Source organism: Lepidochelys kempii, chromosome 7, assembly GCF_965140285.1.
Source record: "Lepidochelys kempii isolate rLepKem1 chromosome 7, rLepKem1.hap1, whole genome shotgun sequence".
NCBI classification, from domain to species: Eukaryota; Metazoa; Chordata; order Testudines; family Cheloniidae; genus Lepidochelys; species Lepidochelys kempii.
The window spans coordinates 27,944,663-27,960,929 of record NC_136386.1 but is presented as its reverse complement, the minus strand read 5'-3'; the positions used below and the strand labels follow the sequence as shown (position 1 = coordinate 27,960,929).

The 16,267-nt window shown below is 40.1% G+C and overlaps 1 protein-coding gene across 4 annotated transcripts in view; it reads left to right on the top strand.

Annotated features, from left to right (window-relative positions):
- Nucleotides 1-1,933: 1,933 nt before the first annotated feature.
- CACNA2D3 (calcium voltage-gated channel auxiliary subunit alpha2delta 3) overlaps nucleotides 1,934-16,267 on the top strand; it is a 724,110-nt gene continuing 709,776 nt past the window's right edge. For all 4 annotated transcript variants that reach the window (XR_013636032.1, XM_078853616.1, XM_078853615.1 and 1 more), the window contains exons 1-2: nucleotides 1,934-2,392; nucleotides 3,058-3,139. Coding sequence is in view for 3 of the 4 variants with exons in the window: in XM_078853616.1 (XP_078709742.1) it covers nucleotides 2,280-2,392; nucleotides 3,058-3,139 (195 nt within the window). In the remaining variant the exon portion in view is untranslated. The remainder of the gene's footprint in view (nucleotides 2,393-3,057; nucleotides 3,140-16,267) is intronic.

Sequence of the window (16,267 nt, the reverse complement as noted above, 5' to 3'; positions counted from 1 at the left end):
GTTAAAGCCATACCGATTACTTTCCTGACATAACATTTAAAAATTGCATAACAAACATGTATAGGAGAAGCATCTGTGCATGTCTACAGTCTGATATTGTACTGAAAAGGTCTTACTGTTTATAGGACATGTTCAAAAGGGTGTATAATTCATTATATATGTTTAGTCATCCATACATAGTTTTTACATTTTGCCTGTAGGTAGGCTGAGCGCCTGTATATTTAAAACCATTTCTTTTATAGTATATTTAAACCATTTCTTACCAAATGCTCATTGGATCACACAGATTTCAACATTTGCAGACCAAGGGGATTGTCAGTGCACAAAGTCATATGGGTAGCCCAAAAACACAAGATAAAAACGTGCATTTCCCCTCCAAACCAAGGTAAGACTGAAGATGAGGGCAATCTACTTCATATGGGGGAATGAGTAGTGTGTAATGAAAGCTAAACTCCAAGCTTTTCCAATAACTGTACAAATTGCTTTAGAACCTTTTACCTTTTTTCTTAAATCTTCAGTTTTTCCAGAGATTTGGTCATCTTACTAAACAGCAGTTACATTTTGGCCAGGACACATGTTCTATGGCAATCAGATAGTGAAAGGGGATGGTAATATTTACAGCAAGCTGTTCAGCACACGTGTAAAAGTTAATGTGAAAGCAAAGTACCGGTACTGTGTACCAAACCTCAAGGGAGGCAAGGCTAACAAGGAAAGTGTACTGCGTACAAAGGAATATGGTCTAATTATGGTCTAATTAGACATGACTAGGTAAACTAGAATTCTAGATATTGTGCATTAGTGTTTCAGTAGCTGATCTCTCCAGCACAGAGTAAGGATGACTCAGCCCATGCTCAGATCATCTTTAATTCCCGGTATGATTATTTATGTTGAAGTTCAAATGCTATTTTAAGTCTTTAGCTTTTGGAGGTAGAGGGTTAGAACAAGCAATTCCGGGGCAGGGAAGAGAGGCGAGAAACCAGGACAGGGGAGGTTAAAACACACCAAAAATACCTGGCTCAATCATTCCTGCTTCCCAGCTGCTCTCTCTGTGGAATAGCTTGTGAGCCTCTGCTCACTTCACTAAGGGGAATTCCTCCACAAGCACAAATTAATAATTCATTCATAGGCTCCAGTCCCTTAGCCTGCATTGATTCACTCATACTGCATCTCCTTTCATTCATAAGCCTTTCCCCGTCCTGATCTCTCGGAGAGCGACTCGCTGCAGCGCTCAGCCAGGGAGGACGCTGCAAACGTGCCTTCCTGCCCAAGGACATGCTACATCGGACTCCGTTCAGTGTGCGAACCTGACCTAAGCCCGGGGCCTGGGAATCCGCCGCTTCTGCGTCTCAACATGCCCCTTCGCCCAGGGTCCGCTCTGCCGGCTTTGCCTCCCGTCCTCTTCCCCCTCGCGGCGACTCTGCGGCCGGGATGCTCAGCTGTTTCCGGCGCGAGGGGCTGAGCTCCGGCCATCCATCTCCGCTGGAGGGCTGGGTGACAGACGCTTGTCATGCAGCAGTGCATGCTCTGAATTGGCCAGGGCTCCGGTGGGTGTACGCGGCCCCCCTCCTGCTCCTGCCAGCCCTGCCGAGCCCTTCCCAGCCCAGCCCCTAGGGCAATGTGCACTGCTCCCGTCAGCTCCCCCCACCCCCCGGGAAGGGCTGAGTCGCACTCTGAGCTCCTCCAGACTTTGCCAGACCTTGGCCCTTGGCCCCTCTCCTCCTGTGCCTGCTTTGCGCGCTCTGGCTCTCCGCGCTATCCCACTAGAAGGCTGCTCCCACAGAACCAGTGCATTGCCTGACTTGATCTGGGATGAAGGCTGGAGTTTACCGGAGACCTCTCGGCAGCTTTCCGTTTGTAAAGTGAGCCGTAATTGCAAGGAGGCAGCCTCCCCGCTTGGAATCAATAGGGGCTGCTGCCTCGCTGCTAAGGGCACTTCGGAGCAGCGGCAGCGCACTGGAGTAACTCCAGCACACCGCTGACTGCGGAGTTGTAAAGAACTACGTGCAAAGTGGCTGCAGCAGGGCTGGAAAACGCTTCGCTGTTACCAAGGACACAATAGTTTTTTCAAGTCATTAGAGCTTTTTCTCTGGTCCTCTCCTTCCATTACCCAGAGAGGGCCATTCTGGGGAGGGATGAGGATGGAGCTGTGATAGATATATATTATTATTTTCCTCCCCAGCGCTGCTTTGGTGGGGGAAAGAGGCTTTAGCAATCAGCTCTGCTGCTGAGATCAGCACTGCTCGAATTTCCCTAAGTCTTCTCAGCCTCTGAGAGAAACCATGATTTTGAACCTACTCCGGGCGTTTTGGGGGGTCTTCTTTCTTTTCTGGACCGCTTTTAACACAGCCCTAGTGGATGTGGTCGGATCGGAGCAGCAGATCCCCTTGTCGGTGTAAGTGTTTTCATGTTTTTGCTCTCCGACCGCGCTCCAGGGGTGAGAACTTGGAATCCCGGTGCCCAAGTTTTTGTTGGTTTTGTTGTTTGTTGCAGATGTTTGACTGCTCAGAGCATTTTATTCCCTTGCCAGTTCTGTTTGAAGTCCAGTGCCAATGATTAACTCACTGATGCTTGAATTTTATTTTGGGGGGGCTGGGGGGGTGGAGGTAAACAGATATAGAAACTAAAGTTAAAAGCCTTTATGTTTGGAGGTGATGCATTTACTCACTCTAATATGCTGATTTCTCAGCTTCCAACGCTGTCCTGCCTGCTATTTCATCTTCTTTCTTGCAGCCAAGTAGTATGTTAGAGATTATGCAAAAACCTGTCTCTTTACAAATCAGCTTGTTTGTTTTTAAGCGCAGCTTAAGCAGCTTGAAATCCCAAGCCTTACCTTGGTGTATGATGTGAACTACCTGCACCTTGGGGCTTGCACTTGTGAATAGCTCCTCTGTTCTTTTGGTGTGGTGTTATTTCCTAACCCCTGCTTTTTGAGGCAGTATTGCTTAGATTCTTTAAAGTGCAGTTGAGGCTGTAGCTCTGTGTGTGTGTGTGTGTGTGTTGCCTACTGTAACATATGTATTACATTTCTTCCTGTCTTTTTCCCCCTACTCCCCACAGTGTAAAGCTCTGGGCCTCTGCTTTTGGTGGGGAGATCAAATCCATCGCAGCTAAATACTCAGGTTCCCAGCTTCTGCAGAAGGTAAGGATCTCTCCAGTAGTAGTAGTAAGCAATGGTTTTAGCACAGAAAATGGAGGCAGATTTAGTTTTCTAAACAAACGGGAGAGCAGCACATCCTTTGGTCAGAGGGCTTTTTTTGCTCTGTATACAGTTCCTAGGCCCTGCTGTCTCCTTGCACTGCGCTGGCTGGAGACTTTCTGATTATCTGGTGATTTTTAATGGATTTCAGTTCCAAACAAAATTACTTACTTGTGAAGTGCACAGTGAAGCTTAGAACATAGCTATTTTGTCTCGTTACTCTAGTTTGATGTTTCAGCATGGAAAAATAGCTGCTTCTCTGTGGAAAAATGTTAACTTCATTCAAGGAGCAGAATTAGGGCATATTTTATCATTTGCATCCTGTGTTGTAAGCATGCAGTCCACTGTATTAGGGAAAGACGACTGCACCATTGTTTATCATCTCTGCTGTTTTTGCAATCCCATTATTTCCCAATCCTCTCTACCCGGTGCTGGGATGTATTACATCATTACAGATAAGGGGAATGAATGTGGTTATCTTCTTGCACAGCTGGGTAATAACCTAGTGAAGTAAAGCAAAAACTTGAGAAATTGGTTTAAGTCTACATAATTCTGAAGAGTAATGAGAACACAGAATCGATTATAAGACTTTAATATAAAGTTGCACAGTTCAGTTAGAATCTGCATCTTCTGATAAAAGTTCCATATTGAGAACTTGTTTTTATAGTGGTTGATTAATTAAAAATTATGAGAGAGATGTTAAAAGACTTCGGTATTGCAGTTGTGCAACATTTAATATATGATCCTCAAAGCATGATATTGAAATCCAATAATTTCCCATATATGAATGCCAATTAATCAGGTAACTTTTTTCAAACAGGACTTTAGTCCAAAGTAACTTGTTATGTATGCTGTGTGGTAATTGTTTATGGTGCATATTTTGAAAGTATTTATATCCTTTGGAAATTTATGCAACAGACAGTATGTCTTACATTGGTGATTCAAAAAGTTTATGGTAAAATTAAAATTGCAGCAATATCTGATTTATTAAAGATATGTAAGAGTACTTACTGTATAAGGAATTGATGTTTTCAATATTGTTGTTTCCAGTATTGCAAAAATTGAGTTTAAGTTTATATAGATCTTAAGAACAGAAGTATTTGGTGTCTTAGTGCTTCTCAAGGTCATTATATTGTCTGAATGTAGCATTTTCGGTATACAGTTATTTTAATCTAACCTTTGGGACCCTCTACATTCATTGTAGTCCTACTTCATATTTTATACATACTTTAAACACTTCTTTGTGTAGTTTGTGCCATCATGCTTTCTGCATAAACTGTTTTGTAATCAGGAAACACAATAACATTACCTTTTTGAACTGCTGACCAGTATCTAATCAAAACATATTCCATGTTTTGGAAATGATTTAATATTGTTCAAATATGTTAATTTTAATTGAGCATTGCCAGATATGTCCTTTTAGTTAATATGGTCTTATTTAACTTTGTCCACAAGTGAAAACCTCTGTGCGCACGCACATGATTTTCAAAGTTTATCTACTGAAGATAAACTGTCCAATGTTTGATTGCAAAATTCAGAACGCATTTTGATTCTCAAAGCTGTTAAGACCATAGTCAGTATAGATCCTTAATCATTCTTCTCTTCTTAGATACTGATATGACCACTTCTGTAATAATGTATTTTCCTTTGTTCCTCTCCCCCCCCCCCCACCAGCAAAGTAGTAAGAATTCTTTCTGTTGGTGGTTATGCTATAGGTGACTGGAAGCTACCTCAATGCTCATTTTACCTTTGCATCAGCATCCTTTCTAATTTACCAGCAAATCTGTTTCTGTTGTTTCACAGCCTGACCATTGTGGGCTTATTCCTTGATATTTGTTTTTAATTTCTTGCCTTTTTGCCTTATAATATAATAGGTATTTAGGGCTGTATTGCAGACAGTAGGATTTTATTTCCCACCAGCATCTTGGTTGCCATAATTGCATTTTAATTTTATTTTAAATTCCATTTGGGACCTGTTCTCTGAAACTTTGCATTTCTCTACATTGATGGTAGTGGATGAGCCAGGATGGTAGAATGCTTTTACAGGTATTCTTCTGTAACGTTTTATACTTCCGCTTTCTTCAATTTGTGCAAATCAACACATACCAACCTTGAAGATTTTAAAAGTATAAATGCAAATAATTTTCAGTGCACGTAAGTCAGTGGTGGAATAAATCACAACATTTGATGAAGTGCTAATACATCAGTGTCCCAAACATGAACATTTTTTCAAGTGTCCAACAACTTAAGGATCTGTTTAGAATTTATTCTGACAGAATTGGGTTTCTAGAGTTAGTACATTTTCAAATAAGGTTGTGAGTTTACATGAATTGTTGATCATATCTGTGGATGAAACAATACCTTCTGATTAGGAATATAAAATATTAGCAGATGGAGTTATAAAGTACCTATAAAGGCACTATAGCTGATTGGTATAGATTTCTAAGTTGCAAAGTATTCTGAAGTCTTTTTCATATTAATTTTTCACTTAAAGGTTATTCAGTTAATTTTGTCTTAATGTGGAATAAACAAAGTTATTTCACAGGAATAAATTTGAAATTGAGACTATATTTAGACATAGTGCTTCTCGACTATTTTATATATTGAGGCTCAAATGACAACTTGCTAAATTAAATTTGAATATGGAAGTTAAATAGGTTAATCTCTAAGGCCAAACTTCACAAAGATATTTACAATTAATAGTTAGTAATTATTCTGAAGTATTGTTACTTTAAGCATTACCGTTTTGAATTTTTGGTAGCAACTTGCATAGAAGTGATGGTTATTCATCATTCTGAAGCAATCTCTACGTAAATATACATTTGTGCTTACAACTATATAACCAAGTTGAAATATCTCTAGATGGGGCATTTCAGCATTCTGTTGTTGCTATTTCTATAGTCTGGTTATATTGTTATGCCCTTATAAAAATATGGGGCAGATGATGATGATTTCTTCCAGATTCTGCTCTAGATGAAATTCAGACTGTTCATATATGTTTAACTTGCAGAATTGAAAACTAGCCGCTTTTTAAACAAATTACCTTTTTTATGAATACAATTGATTTTTATACTGCATTATTTTATCTTTAAAGCAAATGAACACTACTGTGTATTCAGAACACCCAACTGAGAAAACAGAATATTGTTGCTTAGATGTTTCTAATTTAGGGACAGTTTGTCATGTTGATTTGGCATCATAAAAGAAACTGTCTGCATGCTGCTGCAGAGACACACATACTCTTCAACTAGTTAGCAGATACTGCTGGGTCCTAGGATTTGGTTCAAATTAATTAACTGTCCTGTGTGATATGTGCTGGTTGGGTTGGGGGGCAGGGGAGAAACGCTATTGTTTCCCTTATACTTTCAGAAAGCCTTAGCTTCACTTTTCATCTTGACATGCTTTTAAAAGGCCATATCTCTATAATATTGTGATTATGGCTAATTAGAACTGCAACAGATATGCTAGCATAGTCTGCTAGAATAGCCAGAATTTTTACCTACAGGATTCAAATCAGGATTTAAATGCAGTGGAGATGCTTATTTAACCTGCTGTAATAAGAATTCTGGAAGAGCTTTGTTTGGAAACACTGCTGTTCCCATTCTAAAGTTCACAGTAATAAAGGTTTCCAATTTAATACTGTTGCAGCAGAATGGTGGTAATGAAACACAGGTGATGCACCTTCCTTTAATGTTAAAAATAATTGGGCTTTACGCAGTAAAGCTCTTCAGGCTCCTATAGAGCTGCTGGTTCTTTAGCCTGGTTTATGCTTTCTCAGGTTTCTATTGGGGAGTCATTTTTTTCATACACAGCGCACTGACATTCCTTTCTTGAGGCCAGAATTGGCAATATTCCATTTAATCAGTTGATATAGGGGCAATATAAAAACATCCATTTATTTATCAGCACTTGCTATTTAGGTTTCTTGCTAAACACAAGTTTATCCAAAGCTTTCTTTTTCTTATAGAAAGTATTAAACTGAACCTTTACTGTTTACTTAACCACCTATTATCTTAAATTCTAACCGTGTGTATTGTATGAATATGTCAACTGCTTACTTCAAGTGCTTCCGTATAGTGGAGCCTCCCAAATCATTGCATTTTCTCAAAGCATTTTTTCCAGTCAACGTAACATTCCCTTTTTTAAAGTTTTAATTGCATTTTATTTTCCTGAATAGATTTGGTGCTCTATCTTCTTAGCTTCTTACAACTATGGAAATGTCAGTGCAACATTATTATAACAGGGTGATTTAGATCAATTAGTATTCAGCTGGTGCATCTGACTCATGCAGTACATCTATCTTTAGTTTTAAAACACATAATGGTGACAAAGTTCACTTTATTCAGAGAAATTTAGTCCAATCATCTTGACATTTAATTGCATTTCTTACTCCCCCTCCCCATGCAGCTCACTTTTTAAAAACCTTAATTTTATTATTTTAATTCAAGGTAATATGAATACTGTTGTCTGTATTGGGGTATGGGTCGGTAATATTGCTGATAGCGCAAATTAAAGCAAAGGCATAAATGATTGTCTTGTTGGACACTGGCTTTAAATTTTATGCCAGTTTTGATTATTAATTTTCACCTTGCAAAGAAGCAATACTGTATTGAGTCTTCTTAGTAAGAAATGAATAATATCAAAAATAATGTTAGGAGTAAATATACTTGTGATTTAAAAAAAGGTAAGTTTTATTAATCATATCGTACCAACATCACATTAAGTAAATTATAATTATATAGCTTCAAGTTTGTGCTCAGCAAAACTTCTGGGTGTCTCATACAATCAAATAAAAATTATCATTACAAAATGATAGAGAGATACATGCAAGGATGTAAAAACACTTTAATCCTAGATTTTTGCTTGAGTCATTTTAAGAAATTGCCTTTTTTTTTGTATGCATCACTTGTTGTTCCATCTCCTTTTAATCTGTGCATTTATTTGAGCCACATACCCCAGAAAGCTACTCTCCACACCAAACTGATTACCAAGCATTTAATGAGCTTGAATATTACAAAGAGACATAAAAGTGAATTCCCTTGGAAGGATGCTTTTTGTTTCCCTTTCCTCAAGAAAAACCAAAACACAGAGATGCTTATGCAGTCTACTGCACTGAAGCTGTAGCACACCATAAAAATTTTCAGAAAAGGTCCTTATTTAATATCAGTTATGGATCTAGTTGTAATATATGGATACACTCTCACTTTCCATAGCTCGATGTATTCTCCTCAGTCAGACAGAGGATTCTCTTCCCTTTTTTGGGGTGAAAACCTGGTTCCACTGAAGTAAATACAAAACTCTCATTACCTTCAGCAGAGCCACAATTACACCCTGAGTGTTTAGCCTCCCTAACTGACAGCTCTGGAATGTGAACCATAGCTTAAGGTTTGTAATGATCTACCATATAGTCTATTTTTGCCTGAGTCTCGTAGTGATTTTTAACATCTTTTTTTAACTTAAAAGAAAATGTCATTTCAAGCCATACTGCATTCCCTGCTTATTCACATCAGTGCCGTCTGCATCTGTATAGGTTTTGCAAGCACAGAATGATTCCATTGCTTTTTATTATTAAAGGTGAAAGTGTTCTGCTGTTGATATACCATGGAAATATGAGATGGTTTCAGTAAGTTTACAGTACATGCATTGTACTTTGAACAGTGTCTTTTAATATGGAAATTTTTGAGTGGACAATCCAACTGGAAAACATTAGCTCTTGAAAGGAAATGAATGCTAATTTCCTCACTTAATGCATTTATGGTTGTTTTGTTTTCACATCCTGTATTGGAAAATGCTAACATTTCAAGGTTAAAAGAGCCAGTCTCCATGCAAATTACTTTGACAGTGACGGCAGGTAGAGCCATGAACAGATGCCGCATTGTAATAGTGATTCACTTTTAAGCAACTGCTAATCAATACTCTACACTTGCAAATGTCATTACCATTCTATAGGGTATGATACTTTAAAATAATAATAAATGATTAACATATTGTAGAACACAGACATTATGTACTGATGGGAAGAATTATACTCTAGGTTGCTATAGAAATTTCACCAAAAGGCCTGCATAAAATGTTATGATTGCTACTACATGCACTTACAAGGCCCCATCACCATAGTAGCTGTGAGCACTTTACATAGTTTAGATTATATATAATTTTTCCAAAATATAGTGGCTATTTTCTGTGACCCACTTTGGCATGTAGCCACCTACTCTGAAAATACCAAGCATGGTGAATTTCAGTCTAAATGCCAAGTCTGCAGTTGGTAGAAAGCCTGAGCAAAAAGATGTGTCTTACTTTGTTCTAAGAGCATCAGGGACCCAGATCGATTTCCAGAAGGAATGGACTCGGACGAGCCCCTCTGCAAACAGCCAACCCCCAGATCTCAGTGACCCATCTTTGGATGGACAGACAGTGCATTGCTTCTGAGTGCAGGTGTCATGACACTGCATAAGGAAAGATACTTTTTAAGCCTACATCTAGACGTATTGGTAGCAACTAGCATCTCAAATTTGCAGCCAGTTCAGTGAATTGACAGCCAGTGCAGGCTCTATAGAACACAGGTGTGATATGATCTCCTAAACTGTCCTGTTTAAGAGGCAGGTAACTGCATGCTGTACTAGGTGGAGCTCCTGCCTGGCCTTCAGTGGAAGCCCCAGTCAGAGCACAGTGTGGGAAGTCTAGGCTTGAGGTGACCAAAGGAATTGGTAATCATGGCAAGGTCCACATTTGAGAGGAAAATATGTAATCTCTTAGCTGGCCAAAAGGAAACTACTATAAATTTGTTCATAAGAGATTCCCCCTCCCCCTTTTTAATCATACTGTTGCTATTTGGGAATGCAGGAGCACAGATGAGCCTACAGTAAGGTCACATGACTGTGTCCCAAGAACCTCTGAATGCTTTCTGGCAAGAGAGTACAGAGGGGTTACAGGAAGCTTCCGAGTCTGGTATATACATTCTAGTTCACCAAAGAGTGTTTCCCAGTGGTCCTCAGTAGCACCATGAAGTGCATGTACAGATGTTGTGTAAGGAGCTGTGTACACTGAAAATGTTTTTCAAATCTGTGTCTGGGGGTTGGTCATCAGCAAAGATGAAAATCCAGTTAGTCAGAGAACAGGTCTTTACCCATCTATCTGTTTATATGTAAATTGAGTATTGTCTCGTTCACAGTGGGACTCCTGTCACCAGTCTGGATGGAACGCAACTGAAGGATTGTAAAAATTTCAGGAAGGAGTTTATAGGAAGAGAACAGCAGCTGGGGGAGAGAAACTTAACTTGAGGTGGACTTCAAAGGGTTTGCTTTGCTATATTTGGGGGGCAAAGAAGACACCTGGGCATCCCTGATGAAGGAAGTAAATGGACAGTGAATTTCATGAAAGTGGGATCTCAACCAGGCTTGAAAATGCTGGGAGAGAGAAGCTTCTTTAGACAGGAACTAGAGTGTTATGATTTTTTTATATGTAACCATTCGTTTCCAATATTTTTACTCGCTATCACTTGGTAGTAAACTTATTCTTGTTTTCACCATAAATATATCTAAGCACTGCTGTGGTAAGCAAAGTGATGGTCCTGAGTTGAATCTTACAAGTTGGGGCATACTGTTCCTTTGGGAACAGCAGGCATGGTAATTCTGTGAGTGTTCAGTGAGTTCAAGGGAATGCTCGGAGTATTCAAGGGTTGGTGTGTGCCTATTGTTACCTGTACAGAGAATAAAATGCCTACAACGGCTTGGAAGATTGTGCTGCCAGAAGCTCATGGCTTCAGGGAGCTGATCCACAGCCGGCACAGACAAGACTGTTTACACGCTAAGGGCAGGTGGTGGTGAAGTGCCTCACAATCCTGGTACTCCTGGGGAGTGTCACAACCACCCTTTGTTTGTATATTAGCAGAGGCCTTTAGTCAAGAAGGTAGTTGTCATAGTTACAGGGATGCTTGTACTGCTGTCACCTCTTTGGTCTCTGAGTGCACCCTGAACCTCCTGCCCCAGGTCAGAACCCCCTCCCGCACCCCAATCCCCTACCACAGCCCTGAGCCCCTTCCTGCATTCCAAACCCCTTGGCCCCAGCCTGGAGCTTCCTCCTGTATGCCAAACCCCTCATTTCTGGCCCCAGCCCAGAGCCCGCACCCCCAGCTGGAGCCTTCGCCCCTCCTGCACCGCAACCCCCTACCCGAGCCCACTGAAAGTGAGTGAGGGTGGGGAAGAGTGAGTGATGGGGGGGAGAGGGCGGCGGCTCAGAAGGTGTGCGTGGGGTCTGGGGGCAAGGGGCGGAGCAATGATGTTCAATTTTGTGCAATTAGAAAGTTGGCAACCCTATTTGTAGGGTTCTGGCTTGTCTCTACTCTACTTGCTTTAGTCGTGCCTCATCACCTACACTTCTGTTTTATATCTGTGCTAGCTCGGCATGCAGTGTCTGTACTCTACACCCGGGGTGGGTAAAATGTGGCCTATGGGCCAGATCTGGCTCATCTAATGTTTGTCAGCCCACCAGGCTCTTTGGCTGTCCCCTTGTGATTGGCAGGCCGCTAAAGGTCCCAGAGTGGGGCACTCAGGCAGGCTACCTGCCTGCCGTGGCCCCACGCTGCTCCTGGAACCGACCAGATGCTGCTGGCATGTCTCTGCGCACCCCTCCCTCAGCACCAGCCAATGGGAGCTGCAAGGGTGGTGCTTGTGGGCACGGAGACCCACTACACCCTCCCCATAAGGGCGTGCAGAGACGTGCCAGCAGCTGCCGGCCACAGCTGCTTCCAGGAGCAGCATGGGGCCACAGCATGCAGGCAGCCTGCCTGAGCCCTGCGCCACCGGCCGGGAGCCACCTGTGTGGTAAGTGCCTCCTGGCCAGAGCCTGCACCTCGCACCCCGTCCCACACTCCAACCCTCTGCCCCAGGTCAGAATCCCCTTCTGCACTCAATCTCCCTACCAAACACTGCACCCCCTCCTGAACCCCAATCCCCTGCCCCAGCTTGGAGCCCCCTCCTGCACCAAACTCCCTCCTAGAGCCCTCACCCTCTCCTGCATCCCAACACTCTGTACCAGCCCGGAGCGCCCTCCTGCACCCAAACTCCCTCCCAGATCCCGCACCCCCCCCCCCATTAATATAGTAGAAATGTGTGGCCCATGATGACTTACCAAAATTCGTGGAGTGGTCCCCCTGCAAAAATTATTGCCAACCCCTGCAAGTGTAGACCTATCCTGAAGTCCCACTATCTCATGTAGACCTAGGCAGATCTAGCTTCTCCGGGCATCTCCAACAGCTTCCCGTGTTGAAGTCTGTTTCCCCCTTAGTACTCCCTCCAGCTGAAAGAGTGCTCTTTTAAAACCCTATCAGAGTTCTTTATTCCGTGGTATTTGGTGGCTCCGGGCTGTTTCTGGTCAAACCAGCTTTGTAGGCTGGCAAGAATCATCAAACCGAATAGCCTGCATTGTCCCTTACCATCTCATAAGTGATTGCTGATAGGTGACTATCTTGAACCATTCTTTTCCTTCCTGCCTGTGTTCTAGACAGACCCATATTAAGTTGAACCAATATATTCATGCGGTGAAAGCTATCCCAATAACCAGACCAACACATAATATTGTTGAACATTGAGATGTCCTGGAGGCACTTAGAGTGAGTAGTCATCACCTTATTCCTTGGACGAGATTAATGACCCCTTTGTGATGCATCTTACTTCAGTAAAAGTCATAAGGGTAGGCTATTCCTGTGTCCCACAGCAGAGCACACAACACTGTTACTAATCTGAGCTAGCCTGGGCATATGATTTTGAAAAAGTCCATGTGGATAATTCCATCTTCCTACATGTGATGGCCCTAAAGCACTCTGAACCATATTATCTGCTCTTTGAGTTTATCTCAGAGGTGAACATGCTTATACATGTGGTTGTAAAAGATGTTTTTCCTTTTTGAATAAATTTTTAGTAGTTTCCTTTTTGGCAGAAGTTTTCTTAAAACCCCTCGTAAAAAGGGTTTCCCTTGATGGAGCTCTGGAAAGGTGAGTTTGGCAGACTCCCCTGAAGTGTATGTATATAGTGAAGTACACGCCATATTAGTACTATTCTTCTGTAATGTCTAAGTAGCTTCTACTCTTATTGTTCTTCAGATTATCCCGATGAATATGAAACTTGATTAGAATCTAAGTCATAATCAGGATTTGTGTGTGCTTTCAGTCAGGGTGGAAGTCTCGATTTAATCCTGAATTTCCTCATAAACATGTGGGTTGTTATAATCTTAAAACATATTCTTCACAACTCAGAAATAGATGTAGGTTTCATTTTTAGAAGGCACACACTATATGTTTTTAAAGTGATTTATTTTGAAAACTTTTCAGATTAGTTTTACAGCTATATCAGAAAATGAATGATTGTTTATTTCAATTACCAAAGGTAATTGAAGCAAATATTTATGAAGTCATAAATAAAGGTGAACTATCTCCAGTTCAACAGGTTAATCATTAATATTTGGAGGATTTTCTTGCCATGCTGTATTAGGAGGAGAACCTCACCAGACAGACATTTAAATTGTTTTATTTAACTAAAACAACGTTATGTATTCTGGATTTTTTTTCTTCAACAGCAAACATTATAATTTAACAAAACAAGCATAAATTTTTGAATTTAGTTAAACATTCAAGTTTTTTAAAATCAGATTTGTTTTAGTTAAAATTGTTAAATAAAATAGTTAATGAAATTTTTTTTTTAAAAAAAACAACCCAAAATTAAATAGACTGTGTCAGCCAAGTCAACATGAGAAACTTAAAATATTAGCTTCTGCCGCTAACTCAGTTGTCTTCACCTTCATTTTCCTGTTTGTTCATAATCTGGAAAAGAAAAACAAGCTTTCCTGCTTTTTCAGGTCACAAACGATTTCTCAATTTGGAATGAATTAGTCCAAAGGAAGAAAATATTCTTTCTACACCGGCAGAAGAAGCTACTTAAAAGTGAGATCATCACTTCAGTAGTCTCCGAATCCAAGTGCTTAAGTGACTTCCACCAGTTCACTGGTGTGACTTTCTTTAAAACATCATCAGCAAACATATATTTCTTGAATGGTTCATATTCCCAGACTGGGTCTCTTTTACGGCCTGCTGCCATTGTAGGTTTTCTGTTCTAGAGAGAATGGTATGGTAGATCTCAAATCAATGAAGGCTAAACTCAGAAAGACCTCAAGACTTCTGGAATATGCTGCTCAAACAGTTTCAATTTTGTTTCTACTGCCTGTTCCTCCCTTCTCACATTTATCTCCTGACTTCTTCTTCTTGTCCAGATCTATTCTGCCCCCAACAATCTGCTATTCATTGAACTTTTTGAAACTTTGCACTTTTAGAGAGAGGTAAGGGATTGACTCGGTGTACACAAATTTGCAGAGGGACAGTAGGGTTGAGGTCTGTTGTTTCTCACCTCTTATTTATTTTATTTATTTTATTTATTTATTTTTATTTTTATTTAAAACCATTTTTTCTGTTAACAAGCGTGTTGTCTCTGGAGACACAAATCCACAGTTTGAGAACTGCAAAACGAAGCATCTCTGATGGTATCTTCCAGTCTGAGCACTGAGTCCCATTGGGTAGATAGAAAGATTAACCTAAATCTATACAGAAGCCCTTCCAACCCCATAAGATTGGGTCCCTAATCCATGAAATATTGGAACTCATTTACAAAACTTTTCTTAAACATTACATGAATATATTGTGTCATAATTTATAATCCCTATTCCATGATGAAAAGGAGGACTTGTGGCACCTTAGAGACTAACCAATTTATTTGAGCATAAGCTTTCGTGAGCTACAGCTCACTTCATCAGATGCATTCAGTGGAAAGCTGTAGCTCATGAAAGCTTATGCTCAAATAAATTGGTTAGTCTCTAAGATGCCACAAGTACTCCTTTTCTTTTTGCGAATACAGACTAACACGGCTGCTGCTTGGAAACCTGTATTCCGTGATGAGATCTTTGAGCTATAATGTATCTTAATTAAAACTCTCTTTAGATGGGATTTTTTTTGATAAAATGCTTTTGGAGGAAAAAAACTATTTAAATAAACAATTTTAAATTAAAAACAAAACATTGACTTTTATCCATCCTGCTTTCGTTGCTAATAACTAGGCAGCTTAGTTATGAAAAAGTTGCATCTCATGCTTAGCTCCACTGATTCACTTTCATAACAAAACTGACTGAACCTTTCTTAAGATTTACAAACCTTGAGAGAGTTATTTTTTTCACTTGTTTTATAGCTGGAATTAGAACTGGAATTTCTGAAGTTACAAGAAAGCTTTTCTGCGGATATTTCCGTTGTGTTGCAAGGATGACAATACAGTATTTTCTCATTATATTTTAGACAGATTCAATTTGATTATACTTAGGAAAAGCAACCAAAATCTGAAATTCCAGTTTCTCAGCATTTTTCTACTCAACATCTTAGCCTTTTGGCAAAATTTTTGAAGTCCTAGTTATTTAGTGGCATTTGTAGCTCTAAATATAGAAAACTTGATGGTCTTTACTAATTTTGATTTGTCCTTTAATTTGTATTAAGCTCTCTGAACAGACATTTAATTTTTTAATACATTTGTCAAAGTATTAGTCAGATTTTAAATAAATTAAAAAAAGAATACAGATGCTGATTCAATTGCACATTAATATATTCTGCAGTTGTATCAGGTCACAAAGGAAAATGAGAACTCTTTCTTCTGCTATTCTGTTTCTTTTCCCTTGATACATTCTGTCCTTGTTTACCTTGCTACCTTTGTGTGTGCCTGCTGTCTTTACTCATTTTTTTAACAGTTTGCATTAGCTTTCTGTTACCGACTGCCCCATGCATGTTGTCTTGTTTTGTTAGAGCGGTGTTGTAAACTCATTTTCCCATTGGGGCAATGCTTTTTTAATAGTAACCTAGATGGTTTCAGTAGATTACTTTAGAAATCATTATGGGGTTGTAAAGATGGTGGTGAAAACCTCATGTTTTTACAGTTTCAGAATGATTGTACAATTTCTGGAATACAGAGCATGCCCTACCTTTCCATCACCCGTACTGTACTATACCAGGCATTTAATTGGTTCCAGGGTGGGTGTTACAGGGCT